At 45.7% G+C, this 23936-nt stretch overlaps 1 protein-coding gene across 4 annotated transcripts in view; it reads left to right on the forward strand.

Moving 5' to 3' along the window:
* Positions 1-23936, forward strand: part of MYOF (myoferlin) — a 142396-nt gene that overhangs the window by 8077 nt on the left and 110383 nt on the right. For all 4 annotated transcript variants that reach the window (XM_045567794.1, XM_045567796.1, XM_045567795.1 and 1 more), the window contains exons 2-3: positions 10476-10531; positions 13488-13579. In XM_045567794.1, coding sequence (XP_045423750.1) covers positions 10476-10531; positions 13488-13579 — 148 coding nt within the window. The remainder of the gene's footprint in view (positions 1-10475; positions 10532-13487; positions 13580-23936) is intronic.

Here is a 23936-nt window from a genome sequence, read left to right on the forward strand (position 1 = left end):
TTTTTAAGAAGGAGGTGTTATTATTGTCTTCCTTTTCCCCGTGAGGGAGCTGAGGCCGAGACAGGCGAGGACTTAACTGGATTCCAGACTGGCCGTGCTGTGCGTGTTCACTGAGCTCAGCATGGGTGGAGAAACAGCTCCCTGCCTGTGCCTACAGCCCCCAAGTTCAATGAACACCCCCTTCCTCTCGGAACAGATTGAATTGTTTAGTGTGTTGAGGCCATTTGGGTCCAGTCTGAAAGAGGAAGAAAGTGTACCAAGAACACAAGCACTTAAAAAAAAAAAAAAAGGAAGAGAACCTAACCCTCCTGGGGCGAGTTGGCCACAGGGTAATGAGAGCCTTTATGACTTGCGGTGACTCAGAGGCTCAGGGGTGACATAGCTCAGCAGTGAATCAGTTCCCCGGATAATCAAGTCTGAGCCATTTTGTTAGCAGAGACTAAAACTCCAACTTATGACATGTAAAGTATTAAAACTCTAATATTTGGCAGGGTGAGGCTGTACTGCATTGCACCTTTGCTCGCTGGTTCGTTACCGTCACTGTCTTTTTCATCCCAATAGCACAGCTGATAAACTGAAAAAAAAACAAAAACAAAAACAAATCCTTTCCCTCATCTCTCTTCCTTTTAATAATAAAATAACAGCTATGTGTTTCCTGCCCCTTCTCGCTGTCTGAATTCACTGCCGGGACACCCCCTGGCTCTCTCCCGTCCCTTTTGCTGCCGCTGCCTCCTTCGGAACATGGATCCGCTCGGCAAGGGTTGATGGAGAGTGCGCTCCGCCGGGCAGCATGCCCAGCTCTGGGCACAGGGTGGAGAACAAGCCAGGCTTGGCCCTGCCTGCGAGCAGCTCGTAGTCTAAGCTGTAATAGAGCTGGAGTTTGATGAATTAAGAGTGCAATGAGTTCTGATCATTATTAGCAGATTATGTTGATGCTGAGAGCTTACCAGCTGTTAAGCACTGTGCTAAGTGCTTCGCCTGTATTATTTAATTTTAATTTACTCATTTATTTTCTCACCAAAATAAATAAGTAAAAATTTTTAAAAGTTCTCATTTTAGAGATGAAAAAACCTAGTCTGGGTAAGGCAGGTTAAATACCTCGCTCAAGGTCCCACAAGCAGGTTGCAGGCGGAGCTGGGACACAAACCAACCCCTGTGTTCTCCCTTATTGAGCGCCTGGTCTTAGCCACCTCTGCGTTTGGCCCAGCCTGTGGTCGTAGGCGTGGACTCAGGGCTCAGATCCCATGTGGCTGGCAATCCAGGCTCCATCTCCCACTCATTGTACTTCCTTGGGCAAACCCAGCCCTGGGGACATCTAGCCAGACCATTCCAGGTCCTGGAGTACTGGTGCCTTTGGCCTGGACACCTGTGCCCTCAGAGGCCTTGTCTGGGACTCCAAATGCCCTCCAGGTTATCCCAGGGTGCTAGACACATTGTGATGGCTTCCGTTGTGTGACATGCCCTGGAGAAGGGGCCTTGTCCCAGGGCACTTATGGTGTAGAAAGCCCTTTCCTGGGCTTGCTCTCAGTTGTTCTCCATGACAATACTAGGAGGACCCTGCTGAAGGTAGGTGTTTATACCCATTTTGCAGATGAGCATGTTGAGATTCAGAGATGTCAAGGCAGAGCAAAGCCGTGTAGTCAGGAAGATGAAGGGACGGACTAGAACCTGGTCCCAAGTGCTCTTCTGCTGCTTCATGCATGGCTGGTTTTCTTTGTGCTTGGCCTCTCTCTTGCTTTAATTCCACTGTCTCTGCCCCAGGCCCTGGTGACAAATGATAGTCCACAGACACCCCTGACTCCCCGCTCTCCCTCAGACCAGCAACAAACAACCAGTCCAGCTCGCTAAAGAGCCCAGAGGTTAAGGCCATTCACAGCACGGGAAGGAAGGCTGAGGAAAGTGGATTAAAACTTCTGGCAATGGCAAAAAGCCCATTTAAAGAGATTATTAAATTGTGCAACACCAGGATCTGGGGCTGAGGGTAAATTCAGCTGGAAATTTTTTGCCTGGGAAGGATAGCATCTAATTATCAAGATTTTGACTTAGTGCTTTGCTTTTGTTTTCAAAGCTCTTTTATGTGACTATTTTATTTCTTCCGGATGCCATCTCCTGCAGACAGGGAGGGCAGAGAACTGGATCCTCCAAGTGCTGGCCTAATGGAAGCAGTGAATGATTCTAACTCAACCTGTAGTAACGCCCCTGTGTCCTGGGCACTTCACGCTTTCTCATTTGATCCTTACCGCAACTCTGCCAGGAGGGCTTTTCCATCCTTCCTCCTTTTGACAGGATACGAGGGCCTTGGGAGGCCCCGTAGGCCCCACCTCCTCAGCTGGGTTCCACGTGAACTTGCTGAGCACCTGCCTTAATTCACTCCCTGGCAAATTATGTCTCAGAAACGTGCCAGTCAGAAGCTAGAGAAGTGAAGAGGTTTAGGAGCCAGAACACCTATATTTAAATTCTGGCTTTGTTTCTTACTAGCAGGTGACCCTGGACAAGGTGCTTAACTGTATTATGCCTCAAAAAAAGGATGATAATAATAGGTAACATCTAAGAAGCCCTTAGAAGAGTGCTTGGCAGATGTGGAGCCCTACATACGGTAGCCATTATTCCTGGGCATTAGATACCAATATTTACTGATAAAGTAATCTAGACACAGAGAGTTGGAGTAAGTAGCCCAAGGTCACAGAGCTGGGAAAGGCTGAAAAAGCGGCAGGTCTCTGGCACCCTCAGGCTGTGGTGGCAGCTCGTCGCAGAGGTTTGGAAATAACCAGACTTGGGGCTGAAGTGCAGCCTTGCTGCTCGCTGGCTCTGTGATCTTGGGCAAGTCAGTTAACGTCACTGAACCTCAGTTTCCTCATTTGTAAAATGGAGATACTGATGCCTCCCTTGTAAGGAATGGATGTGAATGTGCTTGACGTGCCCGGCATGGAATGGATGCTCACATGCAAAATACACACCAAGGCAGCCCATCCAGGTGCCTGGCCCACTCGCTGCCTCCACCTGCAGCCCTGGCAGTCGGCAGAGCTGGAACACGACCGCTCACCGGCATCAGCTTTTAGGAAGTGGATTCTGTCTGAGTCGTTCAAATTGGCTGGACTTCACTGCAGTCCCCTTGGGGAATTCGGGTTTGGTTCAAGAGCTTGCATACAAAAGGGCATCTTCAGAGGCCAGTGGGGCACTGGTGCAGAGAGGGGAGCAGTCACCCAGCCTGCCCTTTTGCCTGGGCGTTCCTGTTTATCAGCGGCATCAGTGACTGTGGCAGAAAGGTACCACACTGCCTCGCTTTGTATCATGGTTGCCACTTGGCCAAAATGCCTTTCTCCAAGAACCTGTTTGGCAACATCCTCCTAGAGCTGGGGCAGCCAGGGACGCAGAGCAAGGAGTCAAAGAGACTCCTTTAGAGAGGTCTTCCTGGTGGGCCATGTGTCTCCATGCATCCCCCGGTCCCTTTCAAGTCCTGAGGGCTCAGGAGTGTCCTGCTGGCCCTTGCCAGAGCCTTCTCTGCCCCCTGGTTCCTGTGGAAGTTACCTTAATCCTGCCTGCCACTGAGGAGCGGTCACTGCCCACAGCTGTCCCCGGCGGGCCTCAGAGGCCTGGAATGGAGCCCTGTGGGAGAATTATTCCACCAGGGCTGTCCCCAGCCTCACTGGGCACTTCCTCAGGCCCTGCCCTCGAGGCCCCCACAGCCTGGGCACTCCCCAGGGTATGCAAGGGACGGGGACTGCCCTGGTGCTGTAATAAGAAATAATCTGATAGAATAATCCTGTTTATTTAGTGCTTACTGTGTGCCAAGCCCTGTGCTGAGCACTTTGTGTTCGTTTGCTCATTTAATCATTAAAGCAACACTAGTAATAGTACTTACATGAACTTATGAAGTCCAATTCACTCAAATCTTAGGTGAATTACTGTGTAGTAAGCACACGGGGGGGAATAACAATATTAATAAAATACAGTCCCAGGCTGAGCATGGTGGCTCATGCCTGTAATCCCAGCACTTTGGGAGGCTGAGCCCTTGAGAATTGCTTGAGTCCAGGAGTTTGAGACCAGCCTGGGCAACACAGTGAGACCCCATCTCTACAAAAAATTTTAAAAGTTGCCAGGCATGGTGGCATGCACCTGTAGTCCCAACCACTTGGGAGGCTGAGGTGGGAGGATCACTTGAGCCCAGGAGTTTAAGGCCACCAAGTGAGCTATGATTGCTCCACTGCACTCCAGCCTGGGCAACACAGTGAGACCCTGTCTCTTAAAAAAAAGTCTCAGCCTTCAAGGAGTCACTGTCTGGTCTTAATCCTCCAACTTTGGAAACTGCTCTGTATTTCTATCTGCCAAGGTTTGAATCTCAGCTTACTAGCTGTGTGACCTCTAATAAGTTGCTTAACCTCTCTGTGTCTTGATTTCCTCCTCTGTAACTGGGGATGATTACAATAGAATTTACCTCTTAGGATTGTTGTGATGATGAAGTGGAAGAATCCAAGGGAAGCACTGGGAGCAGTGACTAGTTCAGAACATTTAACAGATGTTAGCCATGTATGGGTGGGCTTCAGGGCTCTGTGATATTTTAGGCAAAATCGTGGATGAGTTTGTATGTGACTGATGATTTCTCAGAAGAAAGGAGCCATGACTCAGGGACCCAGAAAAGATGAAGTACTTTTGAATGGGAGGTCAAGTGTAGACTCGAGGCTAAACCTACAGATCTTGTTGATCTAGAGCTGAGTTTCTTAGGGAGCCTTTGTAAATAGCACCCCCACTTTTCCTGAGGCCATTTCCATAAGACACAGCGAACTAACCATTCAGGATTTGGGAGCACTGAGTCAGGCTCATGTACCACTGGACCTGGAGGAAAACTTAGAGATGATCTCATTTGAATTCATCAGTTTACACACGAGGGACTCTGAACCTGGTGGTTGAGCCTTAGGTTTTCCCACGATAACAGGTTAAATAACAGAGAATTTGCTGATTGAAAAGTCTAGTCAGAAGAGCAGGGCCACCATGTGGCCTTTCCCCTGCAGGACTGTTAGGGTCATGGAGATGGTGTGTTATTTGGAAGCATTTAAAATGTGTTGCCATTGTAGGCATGATTCTTACTTCCATGGGCACCTGGTGTTGATGGTTGGATTAGTCAGGGATCCCCAGAGAAACAGAATGAATAGGACATGTGTGTGCACATGCATGTGTACAGAGAGAGAGAGAGAGAGATTGATTGATTGATTTAAGGAATTGCCCCATGCAATTGTGGGGGCTGGGAAGTCTGAAATTTGTGGGACAGGCTGGTAGGCTGGAAATTTCGAGTCCAAGATCTGTAGGGCAGGCCAACAGGCTTGGGCAGAAAACTTGGGCAGGTTTCTAGGTTACAGTCTTGAGGCAGAATTTCTTTTCCAGGAAATCTCAGTTTTTTTTCTCGAGACCTTCAACCGTTGGGATGAGGCCCATATACGTTATGGAGGGTAATTTGCTTAAAGTCAACTGATGGTAAATGTTAATCACGTCTACAAAATACCTTGACGGCAACATCTAGGCCAGTGTTTGACCAAACAGCTGGGCCCAGACAGCTTGGCACATAAAATGAACCATTGCAGCTGACCACTTGCACCGACGTAGCAAGCTAGTCTCAGGGGTCCTGGTGTGTTTCAGGCCTTTTCAATCAGGGTCCGACACACTGTCTGGTAGGTGAACAGCAGAGGAAATGGTTCTGTGAAAGAGGGCGGGGTGGCTTGGCAAGGAGCCCTTAGTTTTCGGGGAAACCTCATTCAGAGGCTGGCATTCAGGTTCATTACTGCGGCGGTGACCTTCACAGAACCCAGCCAGAAGCAGCCACAGCTAATCAGAAAACAGGAAACGTCCTGAAGAATGCCTTGAGCCCTGGTCCACAAAGTGTTCTGCATTTGAGACAGTTGTTATGTTCTGGGTTGAAAGTATTTAATTCCTTTCCATAGGAAGAAACAGTCATCTTAATAAAATTAGAGGTGGGAGCCAGGCAGGGGGAGGGAGGGCAGGTGATGTGGAGAAAGGAGAGGGAGTTTCCTGCTAAGTGCCTGCAACTTTGACCTTTTTAAAAAAAAAAACAGTAGAATCAAAAAATTGAATAATATAAATATGTGACTCTGTGGCTGCTGATAAGAAAAGAACTTACCTTTTTTTTTTTTTTGACTGACATGTTTATGTGAGAGAATAGGTTTTTAATGAAATGTAATGTATACACATTTTGATAAAAATCAGAGCCTCTTTCTTGGAGGAGACCGAGCTGGGTTTCTCCAGGCAGCTACTTACGTTTTCCTGATTAGCTAGGGAGGTAGGAGAGTACAGTGGTTAGATGCTAGCCTAGACCTGGTTAGGAGGCTTCTTCCTAGCTCGGTTATCTTGGGAGAGTCACCTAACCGTTCTGGGCTTTCTTTGCTTATCTGCAAACTGAGGATAACAACAGCACCTACCTCTAGGCTTTCCAGGAGGATTCGACGAAATGATGCATGTGAAGGGCATAGCGGCGCCTCCTGGCCCGCAGTGAGTGTCCCCTAGAGGGTGGCACCATTGGCCTCAGCTCCTGCACCAAGTGCCAGGAGCTGCAGGAATTTCCACTTGAGTAGCTCCACCTGGTCTGTGGTCAGTTGGCATCTGCTTTATTCTCAACACACAACTGAATCATGTGTTCAGGAACAGGTATCGAGAGAGTGTTGGGCACTTGATTTTTCACTGGATTATGAACTTTTTAAAGGTATCAAGTCCAGTTTCTAACACTGTCCTCCCTTAAGTGCTCATCTGAGCCAAATGAAGCTTAGCCTGGTAGTCAAGTCTTCACAGTGTGACCATAACCTTCCCACACAGCCCAACTGCCCCTACCCCTTCCACACCCCGTGGTTCCAGCCAACTGGGCCACGTGGTGTCTCAGACATGACTGGTTCTCGCCTCGTCCATGGCTGACCCCTCCCCACTATTGCCTCTACCTGGAGTGAGCTTTTCTTCCCACCTCTGCGTTTTCAGTCCCTCCTTGTGCTTTAGTCCCCAGCTCAGCCTCTGCTTCCTCTGTGAGGCCTGACATGGTGCACACAGCCAGAAGTCGCCTTTCTTTCCCCTGAATTTGCATTTGCACGTGTACCTCTCTGATGGCAACTGAAATCCTTCCTTCTTTCTTTTTTAATTTTTTTTTTTAGAGACAGGGTCCTGCTCTATTGCCCAGGCTGAAGTGCAGTGGCGTGATCATAGCACACTGAGGCCTCAAACTCCTGGGCTCAAGTGATCCTCCCGCCTCAGCGTCCTGAGCAGCTGAGACTACAGATGCATGCCACCATGGCTGGCAACTTTTAAAATTTTTTTGAGATACAGGGTCTTGCTATGTTCCCCAGGCTGGTCTTGAACTCCTAACCTCAAGTGATCTTCATACCTTGGCCTCCCAAAGTGCTGAAATTACAGGTGTGAGCCAACACACCTGGCTTGAAGTCCTTCTTTCTATATCAGTCACCTATGGCCACATCTACCTTCCTGCTAGACCACCTAAGGGCAGGAACCATGTCTTGGGTATTTGTATATCTCCTACAATGCCCAGCTCAATTCCTGGCAAAAGACTATTTCACAAATATTTGTAGGTTGGAAGAATGAAGGAGTTGATTAATGTCTATGGAAGATCTCACTTAGGGAACCATTTCTGTGAGCTGAGCTATGTATACCGTGGCCTGAGCAGGTCAGTCAGTGATTATTTCCATTGTTCTCCCTCATATTCCTGGAGAAGGAACTCCAGGATGAGACCGAAGCAGGCAAGAGCATGGTGAGGTTTTTCGCTATTTGGTGGAAACGTGCACTAAGATTTATTTGCTTCCTCTATTCAGTAGCCCATAAACTACATTTATGGGCCTTTTTAAGACCAGGAATGATCTTGCGCTCTTCTGTTTCCTGTTATTGGCACATAATGGGTGCTTATAAATGTTTATGAATGAATGAATGAATGAATGAATGAATCTTTTTACACTACCCTACTGCTGGAACAATCTGGAACAATCTTGTCCCTCTTGGGGGCAGAGAGAGTCAGTAGTACCAGGCTCGGCATCAAGATACCCTCTCAGCATGTCTACCTCATGCTCTATTTCCTAGGACAGTAACCAGGTTTGGGACTTCCAAGTTAACAAGTGCTGGCTTTTTTTGCAGTCTCCCTGGAACCTCTGTCCCTGCTTTGGCTTCCTGATTGCAGTCCTGGGGACTTGGAGACTAGATTTTGCTTCAATACTATCCTTCAGTGACCCAAATCCTACCCTAAGGCCCAATGCCCAGTTTCTATAAATTATTTTCTGCCTTCTTGCTTCACTTTCTTGCTGGGACTTCTTGGAATTGCCCCTCTTCTGTCTTGAAGGTCTGCCACGGTCTCAGAGTCCAGATCGACTCTTTTAGGACTCAATTCTCCTTCGCCAAGCCCTGGTTATGCGCAGCAGGGGTAGTGGCGAGGCGGAGGGAAACTGGGGGCTCCATTTCATGCTTGTTGAATGCAGGGATTCCTGTTTCAAGGTCACTAACTCATTGGAGAATCTGGTGAGAACAATAAACTCTTTCCCCAGAAAAACTCACAGATATAATATTTTGCATATTAGAGAAAATAATCTTAGAGAGTTTCAGGATAACCTGGAACCTGACCACGGACTTCCCTGTGGACATTGCCAAGATGCCAAGCCCATCACACATACTCTGTTTCGGCATCTTCCTTATCCAGCGTTTCTGACAGCTTTCAGTGACGCACTATGGAGTGGTAGCAAACGTGCAACTCAGGTTTTGGAGCCAGAGAGATGTTAGGTTCAAAATCTGGCTCTGTTTCCTTATTAGTTATGTGTTTTTAGGCAGGTTAACTAGCTCCTCTTAGTTTTATTGTCTGTAAAATGCAGAGGACAATGTTTGCCTTGAAGGATTGTCACAATGGTTAGAGATGTTGCAGGACAATGCACAGCCGGGCACCTGCAGATGATTATTTAGAGGGAGCTGCTGCAGTTATGCATAGGAGCCATTTTATCCACTTCCATTTAAGTTAAAAACCCTTCACATGGCTCCTCTTTCTCTTAAGAGCACTTCTTGCACTGTAACCAGAGAGGGAGATTGAGAGTTTATGTCAGATGAAGGGAGGGGTGGGTGGGACGATACAGAAATGTGGGAGGGGAAATTTCAGGCAGCGTCTAGGCGACATCGGGATCCGATCCAGTGAGGGTCTCTGTGGGCCATGCAGGAAGACCTGGGTCAGAACCAAGCAGCAGAGGTCCAGGCACGAGCTGATGAGTAAGGTCACACTGAAGCCTAGAAAGGGAGGCCAGTCGGGCTGTGTGACGCCCACTCAAGTGGAAAAGTTAATGCTTAGCCGAGAGAGGGGGATGATTCACAGCCTTGCTATGCTGAGGTCTTGGACAAATGAGGTGGTTAGTCCCACAGCCAGCTGTGTGCTGGGCGCTGAAGCAGTGTGACATCCAGCTAAACAAAACCCACTACCTCCTACATTCCACAGCCGTAGAGAGGAAGCAATGGCTGAGGAGTAGTTCAAAGTGTGGCCACTGGTGTGAGACTGCCTGGGTTCAAGTCCCAGCCCTGCCACTTACTAACTGGGTGCCTTTGAAAATGTTCCTTAGCTTCTAGGTTTCCTTAGCTGTGAAAGGGGGATGGAAATAGTCATATATACCTCCCAGGGTTTTTAAGGAGATTAGAAGAGATAATGCTTACAAATCATTTTGCACTCAGAGATTAGCTTTCGTTTTGGTAAGTATTCGGGGACTTGGGAATCCACGAGAACTCTCTGCCCTTTGGACTTTGCTCCAAGGAAGCTTTAAGCATTAACTGGGTTTACTCGTGTGCTCATCTAGGTAGGTGTACTGCCCGGGCTTGGACACAGCCAGGGAAGACCTCGTGTCTTCAGAAAAGGTGGCCTGAAGTGAAGGAAAGCCCAAATTCTCTGCTGGTCCTAGGAAGTGTTCATCTCCTAGTCACCTTGTACCAAGGCCCGTGGCAGGGAGTCCAGGTTCATCTTTAAGCTGTGTTGGGGGTCTTACCGCACTCACAGGCAGCGTGGGCTTCAGAGCTGAAACGTCAGGTTGCCATCAGGGCGGCACTGCCAGGTGTGAGCTCAGACACATTTTTGACTTCTTTGAGCTTCAGTGTAAAAAATGGTGACTCCGGCATCTCGAAGGTCAGCTTCGTTGGCATCTTTCTGCAGCAAGCTGGACATGCGGAGGTCCTGGGGAGGCGTGGTGAGAGAGGGGCAGGGCATCACAGCATTCCCATGATTTTGAATCCCTGATCCCTTAAGTCTTTGTAGATCTGGGGATGGGAAAATGTTGTAGGCCACCATATGCCATTCGCTTTGGAAAGCTTTGATTCAGGAAGCCCCATCCTAGGCAGGTGAATGCGGAAATGTGGGCCCCTAGAGGGCCCTCAGGTAATGTTCTTTGAATGAATAAATGAACGGTACATTCTCTTTACTTATTTCTGATTGATCGATGTCTTTTATTTTTTATTTGCAGATGAGAAAAAGAAAACAAAGAAAGTTGATAATGAACTCAACCCTGTCTGGAATGAGGTGACTGTATTGTTTTTTTCTGCTTTGTTTTAACGGATAAGCTATATCTGATTGCCCAATCTTTGGGTCAGAGGTTAACTCTTCTCTTTGGAAGGAGAAGGTCTCCATTTCACCCCACCTCATCCATCTCCCGTTTATGCCCACCAAGAAGGCAGAGCAGTTCGAGAAGATGTAACACTAACAACCATCTCCTGTGCAATGATAGTGTAGCCAGGCAAGCCTGGACTGAGTTCTAGCCTGGCACAGCCGTGACCTTGCTGTGTGACCGTGCTCCACTTATGCTGCACGTACATGTGGGGCACAGCTGTAGAGCAAGGGGTGGGATTAGGTCATCTCCTGAGTCTCAGAAGGAAAGCGCCAGAATTAAAAACATATCTGCATGTGACTAATCAAGGGAGTATCACATGAGACTCTGCGCCTAGCTGAGTAAGACTTTTATTGTTTATATGTTGATAAAAGCAATGTCAGGGATACTTAACATAGAAATTTTTGAGAAAAACTAACTTGGGTCCCACTCTCTAGAAGCAACCACTGTTAACATCTGTAATATATCAATACGTGTTTATTGAATGAATATTTTAATAAAATATGAGTCTGAAATACAAACTAGCATCATATAAGCAAATACAACTCCCTCTCCTACTTTTTGTTACTATTTTATCCAGAGCATATGCGCATATCATTCAGTCCAAATATAGTTTCAATGACTGTGTAATATTGAAGGGATGTAATATACTTTTTTCACCTCCCCCCACTGTTGATTTTATATCTGTTTTATAAGTGGTTTGGTGTTTAATATTTTCATAGATATGGGAAAATTTTAATTCTTCCCACTGAGTAGGGTTTTCCTACTCTAATTTTTTTTTTAATAACTACCCAATCTTGCATGAAACCCTGACAATTTTTTAAAAGTTGCTGGTCAGCCCCACTGTGTTTTTCAAAAGCCAGATCAAACCTCCCTGGCCAAGACCAGTAACAAATGTCTTTGTTATTTTCACCAAGTCACTAGGCTGCGAAGGCTCCTCCTCCTCCCAGTGCAAATCCCTTCCTCTCCCAAATAGAGAGGAATCTAGTTGGGATTTATCTCCACAAAGATAGAATATTTATCTCTAGATAGTGGAGACTAGACCTTATCCTTGAATGAGGTGAAGACAAAAAGCTTCTTAATGCCTTTCTGAAAAGCCCCACTGGTCTCAGGCAGGTTGAGAGAGAATTTCGCTTCTCTGTAGTTTCCCTGGAACCCAGAAGACAGCCAGCTGCACGACAAGCTCCATGACACCAAGAGTCATGCTCTGTCACTGTGGATCCCTAGCACCAGGCACAGAGCTCCAAGGATAAAGCAGTAAAAAATACATTTGGCTGGGCACAGTGGCTCACGCCTGTAATCCCAGCACTTTGGGAGGCCAAGGTGGGAGGATCACTTGAGCCCAGGAGTTTGAGACCAGCCTGAGCAAGAGTGAGATCCGTTTTCTACAAAAAACATAGAACAATTAGCCAGGCATGGTGGCACATGCCTGTAGTCCCAGCTACTCAGGAGGCTGAGGCAGGAGGATCACTTGAGCCTAGGATTCTGAAGTTGCAGTGAGCTATGATGATGCCACTTCATTCTGTGCAGGTAACAAAGCAAGACCCTGTCTCAAAAAACAAAACAGAACAAAACAAAACAAAAAAACTCAAAAACCAAAAAAACCAAAAAACCATTTATGTGTATTGTTTACTGCTTCAGATTTTGAATCATCCTAACATGTCTCTTTATATTTGAGCTCAAGCCATGTGACTGATGACAGATAGATGTGTTGTCATGTGAGCTGGTATATTCTCCACAGGGAATCATCCATCCTATTTAATTTTGTTTTCAACATGGTGTTTTTTTTCATATTGCAAATGTATTTGTCAAGTAAACTTCTCAATTGCAGTTTTATAACTAAAACCAAGCCCAAATGACATGTCAACCCCAAATCCATTGGGAGTGGTGGGTGTGTTCCATGAGCTCTGGGACAAGTTTTTCTTCCATTCCAAGCCCACTACAAGGAGGATCAAATCATCATTTAATTTATTTAATTCATTTATTACCTAATCCATCAAAGGCATTCGTGGTGCTATGTTGATAGATGGCAGCACTGACTGACCACGATGGGACTTAAAATGAGGGGCTGATGCATTTTAGAAAATGTCTTCTTAGATTATTCCTCTTCTTTGTTTGTTAGTAATATGATGAAGAAGAGCAAATAATTTAAAACCATTGAAGAAAGCATTTTCACATCCGCATTTCATTTCATTCTTGCAGCAGTTGTGATTGACATTAAGTCCAATTCTCTGGCTATGAGGCGGGGGTTTGGGGACCTGGCTAAAGCTGTAGTAGCTAGGAAACAGGAAGCCCGGAGTTGCTTACAGGTCCTCTGCATCTAAGTCTGTTCTTTTCCTCCCACACCCTCTCTTGCCTCCAGGTTGGTTGGTTGGTTGGTTGATTTATTTATTTATTTATTTATTTATTTATTTATTTATTTATTTATTTTTGAGACAGAGTCTTGCTGTGTCTCCCGAGCTAGAGTGCCATGGCATCAGCCTAGCTCACAGCAACCTCAAACTCCTGGGCTCAAGTGATCCTCCTGCCTCAGCCTCCCAAATAGCTGTCATTACAGATGCACGCCACCACACCTGGCTAATTTTTCTATTTTTAGTAGAGACCGGGTCTCATTCTTGCTTAGGCTGGTCTTGAACTCCTGACCTCAAGCAATCCTCCTGCCTCGGCCTCCCAGAGTGCTAGGATTACAGGCGTGAGCCACCGCACCCGGCCTGCCTCCAGGTTTAGAATTTAATCATTTCTGTCTAACTGTAAACTTCAAAAGATTGTCATTGGTAAACATAATGACCCAACATTCAGTGTTGGTGTATCTTATTATATTCTCTGTTCCTTTTAACAACCTTTTTGTTTTCATAACTTTTATGTGAACAGATACTGGAGTTTGACTTGAGGGATATACCACTGGACTTTTCATCTTCCCTTGGGATTGTTGTGAAAGATTTTGAGACAATTGGACAAAATAAGTAAGTTGTTTTCAACTGTTTTTCTCATTTTATATATCACTATTGTTTATTTTGTTGAAGAAACACATCTTTAATAGTATTACAATACTTCTAATATAGTCATGCTTTAATTCCATGCCTCTGCCCCCTTCTGAGCCAATGTCAGATGTGGCTTATCAGTCACACACCTTTTTCCCAATGATTGCTTTCTTCCAAAGAGGCTGCACACACCGAGCCACCACTAGTCCGTCAAATCTGGCATTTATGGTGAAACAGTTTGTGCTTCTACAACTTCTTTGTAACTGCACCTCCTACCTCTGGTTGTTTATCTGAACTGTAGCTGTATTGGACACAACCAAAATCATTTCTTCTTGCGATTATTTGTGGCCCGTACACATCTCTTTCAAGTTCTCCTTCCAGCCCCACTTCTATTTTAATGTCTCATTCACCTTTTAATCCTAACAGACCTATGATAGACTCCTCGTCTTACTGCCTCCTTCAGTTTCAAGGGTAAGGGTCATGGTGGTGCCCATAGTGACACTGAGGGTTGTCATCTGGGTAAGGTTGGGAGGCTTCCCAAACAGGTCCTCATGGAACAGAATGACCTTAGTAAATTCACCCCAGTCTTGGCATTGGACTTTGGCCTTGTAGACTCAGACCTAGTCTTAGGTTACCTGTTCAAACTAACCAAGTTCACCAGAGACTAATGCTTAACATCAGAATACCTACTTGTTATTTTCCAATGGAAATAGTGGGAGGGCATTCCTACCCTCTCATCCATGAATTTTCCTTCAGGTTTTACCACATGGGAAGCCAAATTACTCTGTATCCTTGATTGTTCATAAGATGTACTATTAAATTAATAACTGGTTTGGGGCAAAAAAAGAAGCCTGATATTTACTGCCCACCTCAATTATAAGCAGCATCTCAGTTTTTAGTAATGTTAGTACATTTGAAAATGTATGTCTTTGCTCAGACACATTTGCCAAATCAGAAAGCCTCAATGAGGGCAATGAATTGAGATGAATTAGTTGAGGTTGGGTGACTACATGTCCTGATTTCTTGGGACAGTCCTGATTTATTGTCCCAACGCAATGATTAATAGTGCCTCTTTTGCTGTCAACAGTGGCTTGGTTTGGACAGTAAATTAGAAAGTCATTTCAGTCACTGGAGTCTTTTGCTTAATGGTGTCAGACTGAGAGAGCCTGGACAGACGGTGCATGGATGGGCACCGCCACACTCGCCTGTGATGAGGTCCCTTTCCATGCTCCATGGCTGACCAGTGCCCCTTGTGATTAATGCATTTTTTTCTTCAACTATCTAAATACATTTTGGCAGGTTCTGATCCTACTCTCTTGGACTGAACACTATTCTAGCTTTTTAAAGTTCTGTTACATATCTCAGCTTCAAACCATTATGATTATTCATCCCTCAACCCCAACTCCCAGAAGCCAGTTTTATTCCCCATATTTCAAAGTTCTGGGGAAGTGGAGGGTAGAGCCTCATGCTGGCCTCCTGTGTGTTACTAATAATAGTCTTCTTTTCTTTCCTCTTTCTGCCAATGCTACTGCTATTTATATTCTAGACTAGCCCTTTCCAATAGAAATATAGTGCATGTGCACTTTATTGCACTTTAAATTGCATGTGTAATTTAAAATTCTCTAATAGCCACATTAACAAAATAAAAAGAAACAGGGGAAATCAATTTTAATACTATATTTAACTCAGTATATCCAAAATGTTATCATTTTAACATGTAATTGGTATTTTAAAAACCATTGAGATACTGAACATGTCTTCTTTTTCTTACTAAGTCTTTGGAATCTGGTGTGTATTTCACACTTATAGCACATCTTAATTCAGACTAACCACATTTCAAGTGCTCTGTAGCCACATGTGGCTGGTGGCCACCATATTGGACAAAACAGTTCCAGACCACTGGGCTCAAAACCTCAGACCTCTCTGCATCCTCTCCCTTTTGCGTCTCATCCAATCTGTCCCCAAATCTTATGTTTTCTTCCTTTCCACAGTCTGTGCCATGTGTTTCTTCCCCATGCCCACAGCCACCATCCTGGTTCAGGCCTTTGTCACTTTGTGCCTCATCTGTTAGCATGGCAACAGAGCCTGGTGGGCTAGAGGTAGGAACCAGTTGGGAAGCAGGAAAAACAATACCACGAGACCCTTATATATTTATTTACACCTATTGAAAACACAGGAGGACCCTCGGATGACAGCAATGACAGGGAGAGAACAAACCCCCACCCTAAGGCTCACTTGGCACTCATTTTGGGTGTCTGTGTGCATTTCTAGAGCTAGAGCTGACGTGCAGTCTATCTGAACCTGGATATTGCATATTTTTCTGAATCTATGACATTATTCACAATTCAGAACAAAGAAAATATGATGAGTCCTATTCTAAGAGGCTCCTTCTGGAGTTTGGGGCTCCATGCGTCTCACTGTGACATGCTGCACATGGTGCTATGGTGTCTGCTGAGTGGACAGACCAAATGAGCAGGTGGTTACTATGGTATTATGATGACAGGGAATTCTTAGGCATAACAGAAAAAGGTAAATTCTGGGCTGAATGTGAAGCTCGTCTTCATTACTTTTTCACTCTTTCCATCTTCCTCCCTCTGATTTTTCCCAGGCACCCGGTGTCTTTATGTTCTCTGGCTCCTGCCAGGGTACCTGCTCCGGCCTGCCCTCTGAGCCACACCCGGCACCCTCTGCCAATTCTTCTCCCCAACAAACTTCTCTGTCCTGTGGCTCAGTCCTTCCAGGTCCCGCTTCAAGGCACTTTCTGAGAAACTAATTCAAGGGAAGGTGTAATGGCCGCTAACAGTTCACTGCATTAACTTCCCAGAAACACTGACTTTGGACTGAGGCCATCAGAGACTTACCTGAAGGAGGGAACAAAATGGGAACTTTTTTTAGGCCCTATGTCAGTGTCACTGGGGTGGGTGCTTTTAATTGGGAGATTAGTTCTCTGTCCTGCAGATTTCACTGCATAGTTGTTTACTGTCTTGCAGTGGAAGGCCGACCCTCAGTCGGCTCTGTGATGAACAGGGCAAGACAATAATGTCTCCCCATCGCCAAGCAGCTAGTTCCCCATCGCCAGCTGGAATCATGACTTTTGGCTTAGTTTCCACCAGTAAACAGCACATAGACCTTGGTCAAATTACCTGTGCTTTTCAGAAAACAAATAAATAAATAAAACTATCTGGGGAATAAGCTGTATGCTTGTCCAAAATATTTGTGTATTTTGGCCCCAGATTTTCTTTTTGGCTTTTCTACTAGAGATTTGGCCTTTGAGGAGCTGCTTACCGCTGTGTGGGAAGGCGTCCCTCACCTGGAAGGGGTGGGTGGAGGCAGAGGATTTTCTACCAGCTTAAGGAATGTCATGCCTGTTGACTTTCCCGTTGCCTTGGAGACAGCCTGTGCAAATAGGAGCTCTCACTGCTCGTCTGCTGCCCCCGGGCCTGTCAGCAAATAGCCAGGCCGCCTGGGTTTGCCTGTGGGCCGTGCCCACACCCACGGGACCAGACGGGGCAGGCCCAGTGCACAGGGGAACAGGTCGGCTTGTTCAGTGTAGACTCTGTTCTTCCTCACTGTGCAATCATCCAGACTGAATGAGGGTGAGAGAAGAGCCAGAGGAGTGTCTTGGTTACGTGATGAACCAAAATATATTTTTAACAGAATTGCCAAAGTGGAAGAATTTTCCCAGAGACTGAAGGATGAAAGCTTTCTTTGCAGACTATCAACTGTGGCTTAATGAGGACTTAGCATGTGCCAAGGGCTATACCCAGCCCTTTGCATGCATCATCCTACTTGATTCTCCCAGACACCCTATAAGACAGGTCCTGTTTTTCCTCACAGAGGTTTAGTAACCTGCTCAAAGTCACACAGCGGGTATGTGTCAGAGTCAGCTAATTTATATCCAGGCCCGTGCTCTTGACTTTTATGTTATGCTGAAAACCTCTGACCACCTGTGGGAGCCAAAATGTAGGTAGAATGATCAATCGTCTCTGTGTTAAAATGGAAGTGATTTTTCTTCCTGATTTTGAAAAACAATGAAAAATTCTCAATATCAGAGTATTGGTACTTTTTATAAGCTCCTCCCTAGGTAAAAATTTTAAGCAGGCATTTTTATCCTGTTGAATATTAAATCATTTATGCTCATGCTCTACAACAGACAAGGTTTGTTCAGAGATTATATCTTATCTCATTTGATCTCTGCCATGACCTTGGGAAGTGGAGGGGAGACTTGAGCATCAGAGGGGATGAGGCTGGGACCCTGATCCCTTGGCATTCCGGCCACTTGAGTTCCTATCCTAAAGAAGAACCATCTTCAGGAGCCTGGACATGTAGGAATAAAAGATATTTACAAGTTTTCAGATTTGTATGTGCTTGTGTGTGCACATGTGCACATGCCCTGGAGAAAAAGGAGGTGGCACATAGGGCTTTTGCATTTGCTGTCCCTCTGCATGGAATGCTCCTTCCTTCAAACTGCAATAGATATAAAATCTTGGCCTTGTCACTGGGCCTCAGCATCTTTGATCACCCAACCTACAGCAGCCCTTCCTGGCCATTCTCCACCCTAGTGCCCTGTTTCACTTCCTCTGAGCCCTTCTCGTTAGGGAGCTCTGAAGAGTGTAGGAATGGTGGAGGGAGTCTCTGTGTGGACATGTAGACGCTAGGGTTGGGTTTTAGACAAGTGCTCAGGGTATGTGTTGGTCCGCACATCTGCTATATCGGGCTCAGCATTCACCATCTGAAACTTGCTTATCTATCTATTCATTCATTTGTTCTCCCTCTGCTAGACAGGAGGCTCCGAGTCTGTCTTGTTCAAGGCCATGACACCAGCACTTAGCACAGTGCTGGCATAGAGTAGGCGCTCAATAAATGTTTGCTGAATGAGAGAACAAGTGAGTTCTGATAGTACTGCATGAATGGCATTTACCATTTACAAAGCACCATGTGGCTGTCACGTCAGCCCACCAGTAATGGGCCATTTCTGTGGAATCTGTCCACAGCTCTCTGGAACAGCTCTTTGGTTCCAACTTGGATTTAAGCTGCAAAGGGGTCAGGACACAAAGGAAATAAACGCCTCTCACAAAGTTCACGCCCTTTTGTAGAGAGATATGGACCTTTAGACTGAGCTCACAGGAAGGCAGTAGAGCATGGTGGCTAAAAGCTGGGATTCTGGACCAGGCAGAGGCAGGTTAGAGACCCAGGTCTACTGATTTCTAGTGGGTGACTGGGGCAAGTGACTTAACCTCTCCAGGCCTCTGAATTCTCAGCCTTACAGTGACTGAAGTTTGGAAGTTCCGCTTATGCTAAGATGATGTCACAGGGACCAGATTTACCCTCCCACCTGACATGATTAAAACAAAGCACATATAGCAGCACAGGACAGTGATCCCTGAGAGAGGGGAAATAAATGAGGTGAGCCCTACAAGTGCCCACATTAATGCCCAGAGAGACTCGTCTCCAGCTGCAGTGCAGGGAGAGGGAACCCAGGCAGATCCTGGCTGTCTCCCAGAGCTGGGGAGATGCAGGTGGGATATCCAACCAAAATGGATGAGGGAGTCTAGAGATGTCAAGGTGCCAAGGACCAAGAGGAGAGAACTACACATGTGCACATGGACACATGTCCATGCCTCACCCCCCCACACACAGAGACAGACTGCTCCAGAGATTAGCAGAGAGTTCTCCTTGAATCTCAGCTGAGTACTGAGTGAGGAAACTGCTTGAGGCAGGGAAAAGAACTACCTCAAAGGAGCCAACAGTACAATCTTTGGGACTCACATAGGGCTGGGAATAGTCTATATTCCCACCAACCAGTGTGGACAAACCTTGCAATTCATGAAGAAGGATATAGTTCACAAACATAGAGAAAAAACAATTAGTAGAAACTGACCCAGAAATGGCACACATTATATTTTTAGTAGACATGGACATTAAAGTATTATAATTATATTCCATAGGTTCAAGAAGGTAGAGGATTGCTTGAGCATGTTAAGTAGAGACATGGAACACATAAAAAAATCCAAATTGAACTGCTAGAGACAAAAATTGTCTGAGATAAAATTATCAAAATTATCTCTCTAAGAGTTTGCATTTTTAGTATTCTTCCCTGCTCCATATGTGTGTTCTTGTGCATGCAGAACTACCATTACACATACCCTCACACAAATGCAGAGCAAAGTTAGAAACTGTATCTGATTTTAAGTCACTGTGCAAGGCATCTGTTTTGCTGTATTGTGAATATGAAGGAGATAACAAAAACCTAACAATAAACCGATAAGAAAATTTATTCAAGTTCTTGCATAAGAGGTGTGGGCAAGTGGCTAGCTATATGATCATGAGATTAGTTGAGATTTTGGTTTTGCTGCTTGGGTGACTCTTGGCAAGTTTCTTCATCTTTATAATGGGGACTGTAATACTTCCTCAATAAATAGTAGACATAAGGGCAAATTTGATATAATTAAGAAAAAATTGCTTCAGTTTCCTGATGAACAACAGAATAATGAGTTTTTTTATGGGTATAGAATGTGTCAGGGATTGTGCTAAAACTGTTCCACACATATTTAATCTTTATGACAACTCTGAATCAGACAGTCTTATCCCCAATTTACAGATAAGAAAAATGTGGCTCAGAGAGGTTCATCAAATTGGGTAAGGTCACCCAGCTCTTTGAGTAGAAGCACATGGATTTAACCTAGGCATGTTAAAGTCCTCTTACACAGAGCCCAGACCTTCCAAGGTTTTTATGTGTGTGTGTGTGTCTGTCTGTGTGTGTGTGTTAAGGTTGAGGGCCAGGGTGTCAAATGTGAAAGTGAGAGAAAACATAATACACACACACACACACACACACACACACACACACACACACACGCACACACACGTACGTACATACATGGTAGTCCTGGGGGCTACAGAATTAGAAAAAGAAAAAGGACTAGCTTAAGTTGTGAAATATACTAACTCCCTGAGCAAAGGTTTTTTAAATTAAAGAAAACAGAAAGACTGTGGTTTGGAATGAAATTAATTTGGTGGAGCAAAGTAGGGTATTGTTTAGAAGAAGTTTTCGTTTCCTGGTATACGAAAAACCTTTGTCTTTTAGCTTTTAACACTTTTTTCCCTTCTAGTTGTGAGACTTATTTCTGACGTTGCCACGTGTGAATGCGACAATGGGGTTTGCTTAGGTGGTCCCTTCTCCCAGGGTTGGTTGGAGAGGAGGATGGACAGGTCATGGCTGGAGGCAGGTTTTTCTAACTGGAGTAGCTTCTCAGGCTGTGAGAAAATCTAAACCAGAAGCAGTTGTTACTGTGGAGGAGAATTCTCAGTTCTGGTTTCTGTTAGTTCCATATTTTCAGTAAAGCAGCAAAACTATGAAAATATGAGAGCTGGTTTGGGCTGGCTGTCTCTGGAGACGGGAGAGGCCGAACTGAATTTTTGGGGAAGGCTGATTAAGTTGCTCCTACAGTCCCGTTGGCATGGCTAAGATCTTGTGATTAAGTAAGGGTGGGCCACAGCCCTGTGGAAAGATACCCACAGAGGCTGAAAGAGAAAGGCATTTCGTCATGGTAAGAGCTGTAATTATCTTCCAATAGTTCTTTGGAGGACAATCTCCCAGGAGAGGAAGCTTTATAACCTTTAAATAATTTGCAAGAAAGATCATTGGTCTATCTTCAGTGATGTATCAATTAATTTATTCACGCCACAAATAGTGACTAGCGCTCGGACATGGTGCCAGACCTGGCTCGAGGCACTGGGGGTACCTCATGCGTTTCATGGAGCTAACATCTAAGTGCAGGCAACAAATACACATATGGTGTATGAGATGGTGATAACTGCTATGAAGAAAAATAAAGCAGGGTAAAGGAGAGAAGACAGCAAGATGACGTGTGAGTGGGTGCTGATTTAGATAGAGGTTTGTATAAGGATTTGTTTTGGGGTCTCTTTTATAATGAAACATCTTATGAGACCTAGAGCTTTAAAAACTTCATCAGACTTCACTAAATTGGATTTTATGAGAATTTAGCTGCAACTGACATTTACCTCCTGTCTAACCCTGAAAAGAAAAATTGTTTCCCAAATGGATTCGTGGTATATATAGCATGGAGGGTGGGGAGGGAGCTATTTGATGTATGTGAGAGAAAGGAGTGGTTTAAGAACTCTGCACGGCGATTATGCAGAAACGAATGTGGCTGGTTCCAAGGGCTCTTATCTGTTCATTCATGCTCTCGTGCCCAGCCCCTTGCTGGTTCAGACCAGCTTTCTCGGCAAGTACTGGCTGGGAGTCATATCCTCACATGGTTTTTTTTTAGATCCCTTTTTCTAGAGTGGTGTCTGAAATAATAATAAAAGGTGACTGTAAAGCACTTGCCGCATACTTGCCCTACAGCGATACTATTAGGTAGGAGCTGTCATTATCCCCATTTTACAGATGAGGAAACTGAGGCTCAGAGAAGATAACCTGTACACAGCTGGAAAGACAAGATAAGTCCAAATTAGCCAGGTTTGCCTACCTCCATGTCCTCAATCATTATGCTATCTCCTTATAAGGTTCAAGTGCATTAATGAACAAATGAGTGAGTGAGTACATGGATGAATGAATGAATGGAAAAATTATTACTTTGGTTCTAATGGTTGGGGAATTAGAGATAGTGCCTGGGAGCTCTGCTGAACCATCAGGACAGGCAGGCACAGAATTGGTCAGGTGAAAAAGGAGAAATAGTAGGTTATAGTCACTTATTTAAGAAATAATATTGAGCATCTCCCCATGCCAGGCATTAGCTTGTTCACCTGCTCCCTGCAGCCACAAAGTAACCGACTCTGGCCTCAATGCCTCACTGCCCAGGAGGGCCACAACCTTCAGGACAGGTCAGGGATTCCACAGCCAGGGTGCGGAGTTAGTTAAATGTGTAGGGGAGGCTTGGACACAGCCAGGTTTGGGAACCACTGTTGTGGACCCATGTTTCTACATTTTTTAAAACCCATGCCTCCATTTGATGAACAGGACAAAAGCCTCAAGGTTCTCTGACAATCCTGGTATGGAGTAAGGAGGGGAAGCCATGGGAAGGACGCAGGTTATTAGGCCTGGGGAGCAGGTTTTAATGGAGTTTTGCTTACTACAGTTTGTTTTAATAAGTAATTGGATCTCTATGCAAACGTGAACCTGTATTGTCATGTTGAATGTTTTTAAAACTACACATGTCCCCCTGTCCCCAGATCCTGCTTTACCACTTGCCTTCCCTACCCGCCAGCCCTGCACCCACCCTCCACCTTCCTCAGGTCTAGACCATTGTTTCTCAGACTTCCTGGGTATAAGAATTACCTTAAAGAGAAAGTCTGACTCAGGGTCCTGAGAATCTGGCAACACCCTGGCGAGGCCTGAGGGAAGCAGATGTTTGGGAGATAATCCAGGGGCCAATGGAAGGTGAAGGTGACTCCAGGGTGGACGGGAGAACCGAGGAGGTGCCCTTCGAGGGAATTTTACCTTAGCAGGGGCTTTCTGTGACATGGCCTGCAGCCATGGCTGTGTTAAAGAAAAAACTGTTCAGTGACACTTGGTAAAACATCGTAAGAAAGACTTTGTTCAGGGCCGTCAAGAGAGGTAGAGGGACCACTGCAAGGGGGAAGAGAGATGGGGCTGGACTCCGAATGCAGCACAGCACGGGGCAAGGAGGAATTTATAGCCAGGAGCAGGGTGGGGGTCAGTGGATGGAAAATCACTACAGGAAACCTCAGGGTGAGGGGGATTCTGGCTAAACCGCCCTAACAGGATTCTTGCTAAAGCCGCCAGGTGAGCAGACATCCAGTGGGGGGTGGTAGAGAATGGGAAACCTGATTAGATATAGAGAATGATCAGGTATCAGGGCTGGGGGGTTCTTGCTAAGCTGACTTGGTAGGATTCTCTGCTAAAACTGGATTTCACGAGGAATTTCCCACAGACAGGCCTAGGACGAGGTTCAGGCAGGAGCCTGACTAAAGTTTGGCCAAGCAGAGTCTTTGTCAGCTGATGCCGCCTCTCCTACCAGGCCCGTTCACAGCAGGGGGCATGCTTGGCTCTTCCAGCTTTGGGCTTGGGACCCGGGAAGAGCGTGATGGATACTGGCCCAGCGGAGGGAGAAGTGCAAGGAAGGGACACAAGGCTCAGCCTGGGAACCCCACAGGCCCACGGGCCTGGCTGAAATGACAGGGCTCAGCCAGCTGAGAGCCCGGTGCTTCAAAGGTGGTGAGGTCTTGGTCTTTCAGGTTTCCTACAGGGAACCTGCCAGCAGCTTGGAAACATGTTTGTCCCCAGCCCAGTTGGGGACTGTTATTCCCCTTCAGAGTCTGGGATGCTGGAACTGCTGCCCTCTCTGGAGGC

Source organism: Lemur catta, chromosome 14 (genome assembly GCF_020740605.2).
Source record: "Lemur catta isolate mLemCat1 chromosome 14, mLemCat1.pri, whole genome shotgun sequence".
Lineage (NCBI taxonomy): Eukaryota > Metazoa > Chordata > Mammalia > Primates > Lemuridae > Lemur > Lemur catta.